This window comes from Euprymna scolopes, chromosome 34 (genome assembly GCF_053919585.1).
Source record: "Euprymna scolopes isolate OS-2025 chromosome 34, ASM5391958v1, whole genome shotgun sequence".
In the NCBI taxonomy this organism is placed as follows: Eukaryota; Metazoa; Mollusca; class Cephalopoda; order Sepiida; family Sepiolidae; genus Euprymna; species Euprymna scolopes.
Genome location: NC_136515.1, coordinates 31,340,853 through 31,356,975, shown reverse-complemented (window position 1 = coordinate 31,356,975; position 16,123 = coordinate 31,340,853). Strand labels below are relative to the sequence as shown.

The 16,123-nt window shown below is 41.6% G+C and overlaps 2 protein-coding genes across 4 annotated transcripts in view; both read right to left on the bottom strand.

Annotated features, from left to right (window-relative positions):
• The window catches only part of LOC145259156 (MBT domain-containing protein 1-like), a 498,271-nt gene that overhangs the window by 397,358 nt on the left and 84,790 nt on the right, over window positions 1-16,123 (bottom strand). The window lies entirely within an intron of this gene.
• On the bottom strand, window positions 12,557-14,683 carry LOC145259065 (uncharacterized). Its single transcript, XM_080116691.1, has one exon. It carries the CDS (start codon window positions 14,681-14,683, stop codon window positions 12,557-12,559), a length of 2,127 nt encoding a protein of 708 aa, XP_079972817.1.

The following is a 16,123-nucleotide window of genomic DNA, read 5'->3' as shown; positions in this document are numbered from 1 at the left end:
ATTTAATAAAAATTTAAAGTCAAAGGAAAACCCTGAATGGTCCAATACCGACAAACGAACTGAGTCTTTAGTAGAAACTAGCTGTACGTGAAGATACCCGATGCGCAAGCAAAAAATGGCCAGCTACCTAGAAGACTGTGACAGTAGTCCAGGATAGGAGCAGTCAAGCATTAATCGACACTGACTAATGCTACAAGGCCACACACGGCATACCTCGCACTTACAGAGAAACTGACTTCTCCAGTGACACAGCACTGGATCCAAGCGATGCGGGAAGAAATTGACTCCCTAAAGGAAAACAATGTATACCATCTAACACCCTTACCCAAAGGCAGAACGACAGTAAGCGATAGATGGGTGTATAAAATCAGAAGACGCCGACGGGTTTCCTAAATACAAGGCCAGGTTCATCGAAAAAGGGTACAACCAAGCTAAGGGAATGGATCCACACCGAGAACACATCCCCATCAAAATATTCGGAGACAGTCAAAGCGCTATAGCACTTTCTAAGGACTCCATTCATCAGCAGAGATGTAAACACATCGACATCAAGTACCATTTTATCAGAGAAGCTATGAATAATAACAAAATACAAATAATTTACTTTCCCACAGCAGACATGTTCGCTGACATCATGACAAAACCTCCAACGCGGACAAAGCTGGACAAGTTTAAAAAGTTTTTATTCGGACCCTACACTAATCTGGTGTCACATATCTTTGTTTTCGTAAAGAGGAAAAAAAAAATAGATAAATATGCTGAGAGCAAGTGGAGGTGTTGAAAGTAAGTACGATAACTTTTATCATAGACCCTTTTATGATTACCTCCCTTTTACGTTGTAATTCCATAATCCCTTTCCCTCTTCCTGTCTCAAATAAAAAAAATATACTTCTCTTTATACCCGTCACACGTGTTTGTGTCCTCCTTCAAATATTTGTTCCAGTTCCTTTTCTCTTGTAAAGTCGAACAGAATGAAGGAAAAAAACGACCACGTGTCTGCGTGTGTTGTCTTACCTGCTGGAAGGATCACAGGGAGGGCAGAAATTAAAAATGGCAGCTGTGGTTTTTGTAAGATTATTGAGCGATAACGTCACCCCTCACGTGACTGTTTTCCTAGCCGCTGATTGGCTGATGATGAACGCTTGGACAATAAAAGGAGTATGTTCAGAAGATAGAGGACAGTGTGTATCAACTGCATCAGTGTGATTAGAAGTTCGACGTGTGTTAATCAACTGCCGTAGTTGTGAAACGAATTCAAGCTTTAGAAGTTTGATGTGTGTGTTAATCGACGGTCATAGTTGCGAAACAAATTCATATCTTTTCACTGAAATGCAACTCACAACAATTCACAGCCTATAGAAAGTTAATTATGGTCAAATAGGCTGGCAAGCAGGTGGACATTTACGTGAACAATATTAGATGGTTGGTTGGACTAGATGTTGAACTAGAAAGACTTGTCAAACTACTGCAGAAGGCGCTGGAAGCTGCAGGAGGCGCTGGTGTCAGCCAAAGTTTGCTGGTTGTAGAAGGTAGTCTGGGAAAGCAGATATAACAGGCGCGCTCTTGGTGAACAAACACATGATTCAAATTAATTCCCAACCGAACTTGTCTCATCAAAAAGTTTTTAGATGTATATTGATTGTGTTTATGTTAAGTTAGGCTTGAAATCAAAAGTCTGCTGTTATAGTTTATTTGGGAAAAGTTGTTTTGTGGGTTTTTTCTCACATTTGCAGTTAAGACAAAAAAAAAAAGGAATCGTTAGCATGCATGCTTGGATGTGTTGGTTTAGCCATTGTTTGTTTTTGTTTGAGTGGAAACGGTGATCTATGACACATTAATGACAAATTAATACAAATTGGTTTGTTTTAAACAAAAAATAAATCTTTAATTTTCTCATAATTTTCAATAAACCTCAGAAAAAGATATTTAGAATAATCTACACATGTAATATACCCACACCCTGAAGTGCATTTTGTATTGTAACGGAGTAATATTTTGACTGCAAGATTTCAATCCTGTTGGTGAGAACCAATGAAAGTTCCTACAAAGAGACACAACTCACTAACAACTCATTTGTCACAAAGACACGTCTACATACTCTTGACGAAGACACATCTACATACTCTTGACACTACAATCCACAAGCACATAGTCGATACGACACACTCAACATGACGTCTCTCACAGAGACACAATGAACAACTACAAACTTATTACAATGGTGACCCTGACAAACGAATACATTAGCTGAAAACTCCTATAACAAACAGATACCCTTACAAACGAACGTGTTAGGCTGAAAAGCCGGTGTTTAAACCACCAAGCATGTGTTGACTTAATTTTGGCTTATTCAAAAAAGAAAAAAAAATCTTTTGAGGATATTAGCATAGCAACACACACAGCTATTTTGTGTTTTTTACCCCTAAAGTAAATATACAAGCCGTTTCCTTCTTTAAAAAAAAAAAAAGAAAAAAAAAAAAAGATATTTTTTTTTTATGTGCAATTTTTTTTGCTAATTTCAAGGAACAGTCAGTTCATAAAATTTATTTTGTGGTTTCTATTTAATGAAAGTATTAATTTGTTGTATAAATTTTTATTGTGTCTAAACAGCGGCAATGAGTTTCATATCACTGCCTCCATATGCGAACGATGCAAAATTGTGGTTTGACGTTAAATTTGAACTCAACCTCAGATCAAAAGTCACAAACTCAAATCCAACTGTTCTCTTCTCTCTGCACTTTCCACAGACGCCCAAAATAAAGAAAACGGCTCTTTTATAGAGAGACTCAACCACATCTCATTTGCATACCCCCTCCTCCCTCTTGTCACATCACGTGATTTTCAGTCCATAAATACCAATGGGCGGCCATTTGTATTTTCTCTTTTTTTTTTCTTTCCTAACACGAGCCGCACGATGCATGAGGTAAGGTTCTTTACTTTTAACCACACGCCCCCTTGATCTCTAAGATCAATAATTAGTATCATAGTCTGCCATCCACGCTGGGCGTCTTCGTTCACGGTGCGATCGTCGAAGAGGCTCTTCTTCAGACACTTCAACATCAGCATCAACCTCCTCTTCCTCTGATGGCAAGGAGACTCTCCGTATATCTAAAATGTGACGAGGCATTCCGTCAATCGCTACCTTGTTTTTGGAGAGTACTTCAGTCACTGTACCTTTTCCCCAGCGAGTCGTGCAACAAGAATTGGGTGGTTTCACCCACACCTCTTCACCAACTGCGATGTCCACATAGGCCTGTTATTCTCTCTGTGTTACTGCCAATGGATGTTGCGATTCATAAGAAAAAATTGACCGGTGCGGCACTGAATTTTCGTCTTGACCAGCCTTCAGCGTCATATTGTACCAAAAAACTGCTTCTTGGGGCGAAATCTGGCTTCTTGATGCCACAGCTTTTATAGTGCGATGGTGCCTCTCTATAATTCCATTTCTACTTGGACGGTATGCAGCTCTAAAATATAGCCCCACATTCCACTTCGCACATAAGTCTCTAAAAACTTCCGAGCGGAAAGACGTACCATTATCCACTAATACCTCTTCTACTGGCTCCCTTTCCATAAAAACCTCCTCAACAACTCTCTTTACCTCTTCTGCTGTTTCATTCTTGATTTTCCGCCATATCGCTACTCTCCCAGCCCCACAATCAATCATAGTTATATGCGGTTCATGTTGATAATGTGTGATTTCAATGGCCAATCTCCACCAATTCTCTTCAACAGGCAGTTCCCCTTTTTTCATGTCTAGCCGGTGCAGAGTCGATTGATTGGCATTCCCTACATTGTTCCACCACCTTTTGGACGTCTTGCATTGTGACGTGCAGGTTTACTTTTCTTGCCAGGTAAAGGGTCCGTTCCTTTCCAAAATGATGCTGGAGCCCCGTCTCTTTCCTTGTGTAGCCAGGCTTTCTTGACTCTTGTCAGCCCATCTGCTTTATTTTTTTGTGACGGAACTAAGGTAATAATTACCTTTAGTTCGAATTCTCGAACCAAGTCTCCCAGCACTCCAAGTCTACGCTTGATAAGCATCTCTGCTGCTCCTTTTGTTTTGATCCGCTTATCACCAGACAGCTCCGATTTAATCCACGACACCACTGTTGCAGAGTCTGTTTTAACGTTCACTATCTGTAGCCCCCATTTTAGAGCCAGATTGATGCCTTTCATCACAGCATCGAATTCCGCAACATTGATATGGGCGCTATCATCCTTTTTGCGTAGCCAAGCAGCATCTTCAACAGCCACTTCTCCTATTTCCAATAATACCCCTAATGCTACACTGCTAGCATCAGTCCATATCACCTCTTCATGGCCCTCCTTTACATGCCACATCTCACAGGGTCCATTTTTTTCACTTCTGCAATGACTTCTTGTATCATGAGAAGCACTTTTTGATCAACTACATCTTCCCAACTGTCTGTCCCAGTCTGCCTTTTGATAAAACTGCACGCAGTCACCTCTGTTTCGTCCACTAGTACATCGTCGATGTAAGAGCAGGTGCCTCTCTTCACTGCATCGTCTTTGGCCAACACTGTCTTAAGAACTGCCATCATTATCTTTGGTTTGGAGTTCAGACCAAATCCTAATCTGGTCAGACAATAAACTTGACCTTTGTACTCTACCAATTGATCCACAATTTCTCATCCACATGAAGTTGGAGGTAGGCTGACTTCAGGTCCACAATTTTAGTTGCCTGCTTCATCCTCCTCAATTTCCTTATGACTTCTTCACACACGTCGATTCTGTCCTTTGTGTGACAAGCGACAAACTTGTTCAGCTCACGGAAATCCAACACTGGCCTAACTTTCTTCTTAATAGGTTGGACCACAGCCATGAGTGGCAAAATTCCTTCAACTTTCCCTGACCACGGCATTAATATTCCTTCATCTATCCATCTCTCAACTTCTTTTTCAAACTGCGGCTCCGCAGCTCCTTTCAGTGTGCTTTTGTAGCAGCTGACCCGATTTGTCAACACAGGTGGCTCCGCGGTCCATCGCCATTCTACCATCCATTTTTCGCCATCGAAGCAGGCTTGAAAGTCATCATGCTTAATCAGACATGGTCGGGGTTTCGACGGTTGGTTGGTATCACCCCTGGTTACACTTCCTGTTATTCCTGGTGCACTCTGATTGCCAAACTTCACCTGGCCTTTAGCAATAGTAGCTCCTCCCAGTCGGTCTATCGCGTCCAGGCCCAGCACCACATCAATTCCTGCAACCAGTCTATCCAGCATGATCACTCTTAGCCGCAATGGCATATTCCTTACTACAATCTCCACATCAGCCTCTCCACAGCATTCCATTTCTCTGCCATCCACCGCTCTAACGTTGCTGGTTCCATTCCAAGAGTTGGCAACGCTCATAGTAATAAGTGTTGTTGTACATCCAGTATCAACAAGAGCTCTAGCCCTCTTTCCATTGATTGTGATCACTAACTGTGGCAACAAACTCTCATATGCCTGTTCAGTATAAAAGGGGTGACTACTGACGCAATAGCACCCCTTTACTCGTTTCCCGAAGTGAATGGCAATTCCTGCTAATGTGCCCTACTTGGCGACACCGAAAGCAGATAATGTCTGGCCGTGGCTCCCTACAGTTTCTCATCAGGTGTGGCCCTTGACATCGAAAGCATTTACCGGTAAATCCACGGCCTTGCTTCATGACTGGTCGTCCAGGAAAACAGTTAGAAGCGCCAGCTTTATAGTTTTCTCAAGGCTACGTCCCCAATATCCAGCCAATCCTGCTAGTCGCCTTATCTCTGCCACAGACTCCCCAGTCCAAGGTGACTCTTTTGAGCTTGTTGTAAGCCTCAAGCGCGCTCTCGGAAAATGCGGTTTAACCGGTTTTCAATGCTCTCAGCAATGGCCTGATCCGTCTCTCCCATTTCTAGATAGACCGCTAGAGCACTTCCTTCCAAATACATTGGTATTAATGTGGCTACATCCTCGATCTTCTGCAGCCTTGCCACCAACTTCAGCTTGTTAAGCCATGCAACCACGTCACCTTCTCCAGTAAATGGCCTCGGGATGTCGCTGCTCAATCTTACTTGGTCATCCAATTTCTGCAAGTGATGCAAATAGGGGGTAACTCGCGTCAAAGTTTCAATGTTATGCTACATGTCATGACTCTCCTCTCCTTCAACGGTATGTTAAACTCGTCATCCAGCCTTTCCCATCAATGTTGACTCCTCTGTATTGGGATATCAGCTTGTTCCATGGCTGAATCACTATCCAACTTATCGGACTCCCTCGGAGCAGCCAATGCAGTCTTTCTTCCCGTGCTGGAAATTTCTCATTCCTCAATCAATGTTGCCCAAAGATGTTCAACATGCATCTTATCATAGAGCTTGTCAATCGATCCTTAGTCCTATATAAGACAGGGCCTGTTTTATCTATAACCATATAATATGGTTTCCAGCATACATCTAGCTTTCCTCGCCTCTGGTGGATCTTATAATAAACCAGATCTCCAATCTTAAAATCCACTGACTTTGTTTTCTTATTCGAGTCCTCTATAATTTTTTTTCCTAGCTTTGTGAATATTATCCCTAACTAAAGTAAAATATAGATACATCTCTTGTAGAGCGATCTTGTGTTGCTCATCACCATAGCATACTCTAGGAGTCATTAATATATTATCTAATGGCAGGATCACATCTCTGTTGCGCAAGTAGTATGATGAGAATTTCCTCATTTCGCTCACATGTATTCTGACAGCCACCAAGATTTGGTTAATGTGTATATTCCACAACTGTTCATAGTTCCCAACCTTTTTCACTAAAACGTTATACATCGTCCTATGAAATCTTTCTACTTTGCTGTTACTTTGGAGGTGATAAAATGACGTGGTCACATGATCACTTAAATCATTCGTTGACATCTATGCTGATGACACGACCATCTATAGCAACACATCAAAGGCCGTAAATGACAAAGCTCTCTCTGATTCTCTCTCTTCTGATCTTGAGCGCGTGGTACAGTGGGGAAGAGGTGGCTGGTTACTTTTAATGCATCTAAAACTAAGCTCCCAACTTTACATCATCAACGCTCTGTTCCTCATCTAGCATCAATTGAAATGGATGGCTCTCATCTTGGGGAGGCTTCATGTCTTGACAAGCTACTAGGTTTGACCTTTACTCCTGATCTGAAATGGAACACGTATATCAAGTCTGTTGCCCGGTCGCTGGGAAAATGGTGGGATCCTTCTACCACTCCAGAAGATATCCTACTACTGATGCAATTCTCTATCTGTATAAAAGCCAAGTACGTTCAAAGATGGAGTACTGCTGCCACAACTGGGCTGGAGCTTCTAAAAACAGCCTATCCTGCCTTGACAAAGTACAAAATAGACTTTGTGGCTTAGTGGGGGGTGCCCTTTTTTCTTTCCTGCAACCTCTCTCCCACAGAAGAGACATTGCGAGCCTGTCTTTGTTTTATCGTTATTTCCATGGCAAGTGCTCGTCCAAGCTCCAATCTCTGGTCCCCGCTCGCCAATCTTTCACGATAAACATCTGTCTAGCTAAAACCACTGTCAGTAATTTCCCCCACTCTTTATCTGTGCCTAAATAAAAGCATAGATTCTATGAACAAAGCTTCTTTCTGAGAAGTGCACGCCTGTGAAATTCTCTTCCGTTTGCCTGTTTCCCACCTGACTACAAGTTGGATGTCTTCAAGTCCAACATAAATAAATTCCTGATTAATTGCCCCCTTAAGTAAGACACTTTATCAAATCTCCAATACCAACTATTACTATGATATTATCCCATTTATTATTGTATACACAATAACCCTTATCCCCGAGTGGCCTCCGGGCCTTAATAAGTGGTGATCCCCCATGTAAAAAAAAAAATGTATTTTGAGGCCCTCCAATGTCTTCTTCATCACTTTGTTAACATTTTCAGGCCCATTGTCTGTTAACAGCTTGAGTGGTATTCCGAATCTAGGGAAAATTTTCTCCAGCAGATACACCGTCATTTCTGCTTTTTTATTAGGGACTGCAAAAGCCTCAAGCTAATCACTATACATATGGATAAACGTCACTATGTACTGGTTACCTAAAAGTGTCTTGGGTAGGGTCCAGAAATATCTAACACCAGTTTCACGATAGAAAAAGGAGGCAGATCGCAGTTCTGCATTCGAGGTTGTTGCTTCCTCAGGTTTCTGGTTTATCACGGAATACATTTGCCTATGTATTCATTCACCTCCTTAGATAAACATGGCCAGAAATATTTTTGCTTAATGGCATAATACATCTTTTCTATGCCTAATTATATCTCATAGGATTAGTGAATCTCTTGATGGAGGCTTCTTTTTTAGGGCAATTGTCCTTGACATATCAAAAGCCTTTGATAGTGTGACATAAAGATCTACTCTATAAAATTTCCAGCTATACTATAGCTGGAAATATCTTTTCAATTATTAAATTATTTCTCTGATAAGTTCATAAGAGTAGTGACTGATGAGCAGAAATCAGAAGCTCAAAGTATTAATGATGGAGTCCTTCAAGGGTCTATTTTGGGCCCAACTCTCTTCCTGATCTTTGTCAATGATCTCCCAAATCATATTTTCAGATCATTTGTAGACATTTATGCTGACAACACTACCATCTATGGCAACACTTCAAAGACCATAAATGACCAAGTTCTCTCTGATTCTCTCTCATTTGATCTTGATCACGTAGTGCAATATTAAAAGAGGTGGCTGGTTAATTCTAATGCATCTAAAACCAAGCTTCTATCTTTGCATCATCAACACTCTAATCCATGTTTGGCATCAATTGAAATGAATGGCTCTTGTCTTGGGGAGGCTCTATGTTTTGACCTTTACTGCTGATCTGAGATGGAACATGTACATCAAATCCGTTGCCAAGGCTGCTGGAAAATGATGGAATCGTTCTACCACTCCAGTATATATCTCACTGCTGATGCAATTCTCTACCTGTATAAGAGCCAAGTACATCCAAGGATGTAGTACTGTTGCCACATCTGGGCAGGAGCTGCTAGAAGCAGCTTATCCTGCCTTGACAGAGTTCAAAATAGACTTTGTAGCCTATTAGGGGATGTCCTTTTCTCTTCTCTTCAATCTCTTTCCCACAGAAGAGACATTGCAAGTCTGTCTCTGCTCTATCATTATTTTCATGACAAATGCTCGTCTGAGTTCCAATCTATGGTCCCTGCTGGCCTGACTTTCATGAAAAACACTCATCTAGCTACCACCACTATCAATAATTTCCCCCACCCTTTTATCTGTGCCTAAACCTAAACATAGATTCCATGAACAAAGCTTTTTTCTTAGAACTGTACGCCTGTGGATTCTGTTCCATTTTCCTGCTTTCCAACTGACTAAAATATGGTGTCTTCAAGTCCAACATAAACAAGTTCTTGATGAGCCATCCACTTAAGTAATCCAATTTACCACATTTCTACTACTAACGATTACTACAACATTTTCCCATTGACTACTGTCCACTCATTAACCCTTATCTTCGACTGACATTTGGGTCTTGATAAGTGATGACTTCTTTGTAAAAAAAAAAAACATCGACCATCTCGTCCATGTATCACTAAGTTTGTGAGATAAGAAGTAAGTCTTTCAACTTGGGGTTGTTCTTACATAAACTGGCAAATACCCTATTTATGTGATCTAAGTGACTTTCCATCGTATCTAAGAATATTAAAATACCATCTAAATACGGCAATGCATAATCTTCCTGTCCCTGTAGAACTATGAACATTAATTTCTGAAAGACTCCAGGAGCGTTTGCAAGTCTGAACAACATCACGTTAAAGTGAAATAAACCCCGGTGGCAGGCAAACGCAATTTTCTTTTTATCATCTTTATTTAATTTAACCTGTCAGTATCTTGACTTTATATGTAATTTGGAGAAGTATTTTGCCGACTTGAGCAAAGTTAATATATCATCAATGATCGGTCATGCTCAGGCATACTTCTCCGTGACTTTATTTAAATCCTTAAAATCTACGCAAAATCTTTTTCTTTTTTACTAACACTATTAGAAAACTCCACGGGTTATTCAATCTCTCAATTACACTTGCCTGCATATATTGCCAATTCTCCCAACTTTCTTTGCATTAAGTGTTCAATATGGGCATATCTGTATGGGCTCATGCATTCCAGTATCGATATGCATCTCCACTGTATCGGTTCTGCACAACTTCTTATCCTCCATAACGATAAAAATCTCTATTCTGCTTCAGCAACCTATCAACTTCCAATTTGAATTTTTCAGGTACTTTTATTCCTTCCAAATTATTTTTGATCTCATTTTGTTCATGCGGCATGGTAATCTTCATAATGTTATCAGCCATGCTACACTTAGCTATTTGGCAGCCCGTTCTCAAGGTGACTGTTTCATTGGCGTTGTTCATTATAAGCAGCAGAAACTTATGAGACCCTACAACCTTTACCACTGCATTAGCTACCGATACTTCGCTAAAATTGCTAATGAATCCACTGCTTATTTGTTCTTGTTATAAGGGACCTAACTACGTATCGAACCGGATACGAAACAGTATATAAAAGAGCTACCATTTTAAGGTGGAGGCGTCTTGTCTTGTTTGCAGTCTAGTCTTACGTTTTAGTCTTGCAGTCTTGCCCTGCAGTCTTGCCTCCTATCCTTCTCATGTCTTACACTCTACAAGTGTACTCCGGTTAACCAAGCTTCCCAGGGTCGAGCGTTTAGCTCTCACACGCTAAGTTCCTTTTTCTTTACCTTCATTTACATTTATCTAACTTCAAAAGCAAGTAGCCATTTTGTATTTGTATTATTACGAAGCATTAATAAACCTTCTTTTTGTTACGCATCCCACTTGGCGTATTTTGTCATATTATTATATACCATTGAACAGGATATAACAGTTGGCGAATGAAGATGATTCTTTATCTCTTGACAGAGATAAATTACCGTATTAAAAGGACTGTGTACTGTTACGACCCGGAATGTCTAGGGGTAAAAGTCGTAACACAAAATATAAAAAAAAATTATTTAAAAGAAATTAGTTTTCCCGGGTTTTTAGATACGGGAGGGATATATCCATTTTCTCGAAAGATATTTATAAACACACGACAGGAAAAACACATCCAAGTAACAATACCGAGGCCAATGGAAAAATTAACACAATTTTATTTACATATATAAAAATATATTGTAACGAAAGTAAAAGAGAATGTGTAACTGGATGAACAAACAAACTTGGAATAGATTCGAGAGAGAATTTCCACACAAAAGAAATAAACAGTTCACACCCTGTCGTCTGCTTTTAACTCCAAAATGGAAGGATATCCTTTTTGTGTTTTTGTTTTTGTAGTTGTTTTCATATATGAGAGAGAGATATAGAGAGAGAAAAATAAACAATCGACTCACTCAGCGCCGGATTTTAAATATTTCTGTCGCATTCCTTTCTTTTGAAACAATTTCATTCCTTCGTCCATTGGATACATCATCATTCCTCATTATCGCCTTTTTTTCGTTTTCTCTGTCGTCAAAATATATCGTTCATTTCTTCGCCGTCGTCAGCACCACAAACGCCGTCACCATCGCCAACAATGTCGCTTCCCTGACCCTCCTCCTCGGCTGCTATATCGTAACTGTCTCGCCACCCTGCACCGCTCCTTTCCCTCTCTCTAATGTTATACCTTTCTCTCTGTCTTTGGCGCCCCCTCTCTCACTGTATGTACCTGCATCTCTCTCTCTCTCAATAACACGCGAGGCGGATGCCTGCAGCTTTCCCTCTCTCTAGTTTCATATCTTCTCTCTCCCCCTCTCTCTTTCTTTATAGTTTATAGGCGTCCCCTCGCTGTACTTTCGTATGTTCTCTCTCTCTCTTTTTTTTTTTCCGGATGTTTACAAATTCACTGAGAGCAGACGACAATATAAAGCGCGATAAAACAGAATTTTCTCTCTCGACCTTTTTTTTTTATAATATCAAAAGTAATTGTCTCAAATTATATATTTTTTTCACATATTTGTAACACCCCCCCATATTAGAAAAAAAAGAAAATCTTTTCCAAAGATTTTGTTTTTTTTTCATACTTATTTTGTCCAGTCCCACACGTTTTCATGTGATATTGAAGTCTCTTGGAATTATCTTACGATCTTCTTGAAAGATACAAGAAGTGTTCTAGGTTATCCATATTATACACGGGATAAAGCATCAGCACAAACGTTGTTCACTCCTCTGATATGCTGGATTTTCAAGTTATATTCTTGTAGAATCAAACTCCAGTTTAATAATCGTCGATTTTGATTCTTCATCTTGTATAAGAAAGTAAGGGGGTTGTGGTCAGTATAAACGAGTATTTGCGTACACGAGGAAGAAACATACACGTCGAAATGCCTTAAGCTGAGGACGAGGGCTAACGTCTCCTTTTCAACAGTCGAATATCCCCTTTGATACGCATTAAACTTCCTGGAAAAGTAGCTAACTGGATGTTCAATACCGGCTGAATCTGTCTGGAGTAATACGGAACCAAGACCAGAATCACTGGCATCGATGGCTAAACGGAATGGCTGTGAGAAGTCAGGGGCTTTCAAAACAGGTTGAGAACATAGTAAAGATTTGATTTGCTCAAATGCTTTTTGACAAGTGGGTTCCAGGAGAATTTCACCTTCTTGGACAGCATCTGGGTGAGTGGTAACGCTATGTCGGAAAAGTTTTGACAGAATTTCCTGTAATATCCGGCCATGCCGAGGAATCGCCTCAGACTCTTCAAATTAGCAGGGGCAGGGTAATCTACAATGCCTTGAATTTTTGCCTCAACCGGGGACACCTTCCCATAACCGACTGTATGTCCTAGGTATATAACTTCAGCCTTGCCAAAGTTGCTTTTAGCTAAATGAACCGTGAGGTTTGCCCGCCGAAGTCTATCCAATACGGCTCTCAAGGACGTTATGTGTTCAGCCCAGCTCTCATTATATACGACGATGTCGATATAGATTTCTATATAGATTTCAACACCGGATAGATCTGGCAAACATGAATTCATCATTCTCTGAAAGGTGGCTTGGGAGTTCTTCATTCCGAAGGGCATGACTCTATATTGGTACAAACTATGGGGTGTAACGAAAGCCGATATCTCTTTAGCACGCTCAGTCAAGGGTACACACCAATATCCTTTGAGTAGGTCTAGCTTAGAAATGTATGTGGCCTTGCAAATTTTGTCGATGCAGTCATCCATCCTGGGTATGGGGTGAGAGTCTGACTTTGTGATAGCATTCACTTTGCGGTAATCTGTGCAAAAGCGAACAGATCCGTCTGGTTTTCCAACTAACACACAAGGAGATGACCAGCTGCTTTGGCTAGGTTCAATGATGCCATGCTCGAGCATGTATCTGACTTCTTGTCTAATTATTTCTGCTTTATGCGGGCTTACACGATATGGGTGTTGCTTAATGGGGATGACCTTTTCGATTTCCACATCATGTTGCACGATGTTCGTTCGTTTAGGAACGTCGGGAAAGAGATTGCTATAGCTCCGAATGAGGACGGTCATATCGTTTCTTTCGCTATTTGTTAAATGAGATAGTACGGAAGTAAGATTGGCTAATATCTCTGAGTTTGATAGCCTCGGAGGGTGGTTGTCTTTCCCCGGGATCCTTTCACTGTCCTCCTCGGGTCCTTTTATGGAAGCGGACGGAGTCGTGACTACAATAAGGTTTATTTTATTCCTTTCAAAATACGGTTTGAGCATATTGATATGGCACATCTGTGTCGCCTTTCTACGATCAGGAGTATTTATTATATAGTTTAGTTCACTGACCTTCCGAGCAATGGTGTAGGGGCCGTGGAACCGAGCCTTAAGTGGATGACCAGATAATGGTAACAAAACAAGCACATTGTCTCCGACTTTGAAAGTCCTGGGGGTAGTATTTCGGTCATAATGTTGTTTCATTCTGGCTTGAGCTGTTCGTAATCTTTCACGTGCCAATCGGCTGGTTACATATAGTCGGTTTCTGAACCTTGACACATACTCCAGTATGGGTTCACAGGTGACTCCTTCCTGCAGCCATTTTTCTTTTAACAATGCTAGGGGTCCACGTACTGAGTGGCCAAATATTAGTTTGAACGGGCTGAATCCTAGAGACTCCTGTGTGGCGTCTCGTGCTGCAAACATCAAAAAGGGAATACCCTCATCCCAATCTTTCTGGTGACTAAGGCAATAGGTCCGGATCATGGTTTTCAGTGTAGAGTGAAATCTCTCTAGGGCACCTTGGGACTGGGGATGGTATGTGCTTGACTTTATGGTTTGTACGCCCAGTACACTCATAGACTGTCGAAACATCCTGGACATGAAATTCGATCCTTGATCAGACTGTATTACCCTCGGTAGTCCGACCATGGAGAAGAAGTTGAGAAGAGCCCTTGTGATTTTCTCAGAAGATATGTTCCTGAGCGGGACTGCTTCTGGAAATCTGGTAGATGCGCAGAGGATAGTGAATATATACTGATTTCCTCGTTTGGTCTTAGGAAGTGGACCCACGCAGTCGATTAAAACGCGGCAAAATGGTTCTTCAAAAGCGGGTATAGGATGTAGGGGGGCGATTGGTATCTTCTGATTCGTACTTGCCTGCCATCTGGCAGGTGTGGCAAGTTCAGCAAAAGTTGGATACATCTTTGCAGACTCCAGGCCAGTAAAAGTGTTTGGTGATCCTATCATAGGTTTTACGGACGCCTAAGTGGCCTCCCAAGGGGGTTCCGTGCGCTATTTCCAACACTTCGGCCCTACGTGCCTTTGGTAACACTAGTTGGTATATCACCGCCCAGTCTTCGTGAGCTGGGGATTGCGGGGGCTTCCATTTCCTCATCAGTACACCATTTTTTATAAAATATCCAGAGGGTATTTTTTCCAGTTCTTCTTTGGGCAGTGCTTCTTCGAAGAGGGGGGAAATCCCATCATCCTTCCACTTTCTTGTATGATCAGTTGCCGCGAAGCGGGAACTTGTAGGGAGGTTTCGTTGGTATGGGTATTATTTGGATCTGTGGGTGGCGAGTTGAGCTTCCCCTCAAGATTCATGAATGATTTCGATAGGTCGATTTCCTCATCTTCCCTGGACTGATCTTTTGCCTCTAACCTTTCCTCTGCTGTTCTTTTTGTGGACTGGGCACGGGTTACTGCACACGCTGGGAAGATGCCGGGGTGTTGTTCCTCTATCATCTCAGTGTTTTCTGAAGTGTTTGGCTCCACCATCACTCTCGGGTGGAGAACAACTCTTTCGCCGGCTAGATCATTCCCGAGTAACATCAAGATACCCTTCATGGGTAGGCTATCGACTACGCCTACTTCCACCAGACCACGTACTATGTTCGAATCAAGAGAGATTCGGTGGATTGGTACATTAATATACCTTCCCCCAATTCCGCGAATTATGACGGATTCTCCTGTCGCTGTCTGTGACTCGCATGGCATACTCTGTTTTAAAACCAGCGATTGGGTTGCTCCAGTGTCGCGAAGGATTTTTACCTTCCGCCAATTCGTGTGGTCAGTTATCGGATATATCAGACCATCCGACACAAATGGTTGGAACTCCTCCCTGATTTTATCGCCGTCGTTCTCTGCAGGGGGTTGGTAGGTGGTGATAAAGCCTTGCGGTTTACCAAGTGGTCTTTTCATCGAGTTCACATTTTCCCTTGCGGGGCAGTTCATTGCAATATGTCCAACCTTCCTGCAATAATAGCACGTTACAGGCCTATGTGTCTTTGTCATTTGATAGGTGGGTGGTCGGATCGAGTTGTTTGGGGATCTGTTTCTGATGTCAGGGGGTCGATATATCTTACTGTCTGGACTATGCCCTAAGCTGTAGGTAACGCTACTTGTTTTCCGGGAGTTCGAGCGGGTCTCGGATAATTTTAGGGGTTTATTTCCCTCACATGCATGCGTCAGGGCGTACTTGTCGGCAAGGATCGCCATTTCGTATGTTGTGTCGATCCGCCTCTCGTCCAGGAATAATTTTAGTTCACTAGGGAGGCAGCTCTTGAACTCCTCCATCAAGATCATTTGACGGAGTTTTTCGTAATCAAAGGTGGCATCTTTAGCCGAGGTCCACCTAGTGAAATGAGTTTCTTTCTGACGGAAGAATTCGATGTACGTCTGGTCTTC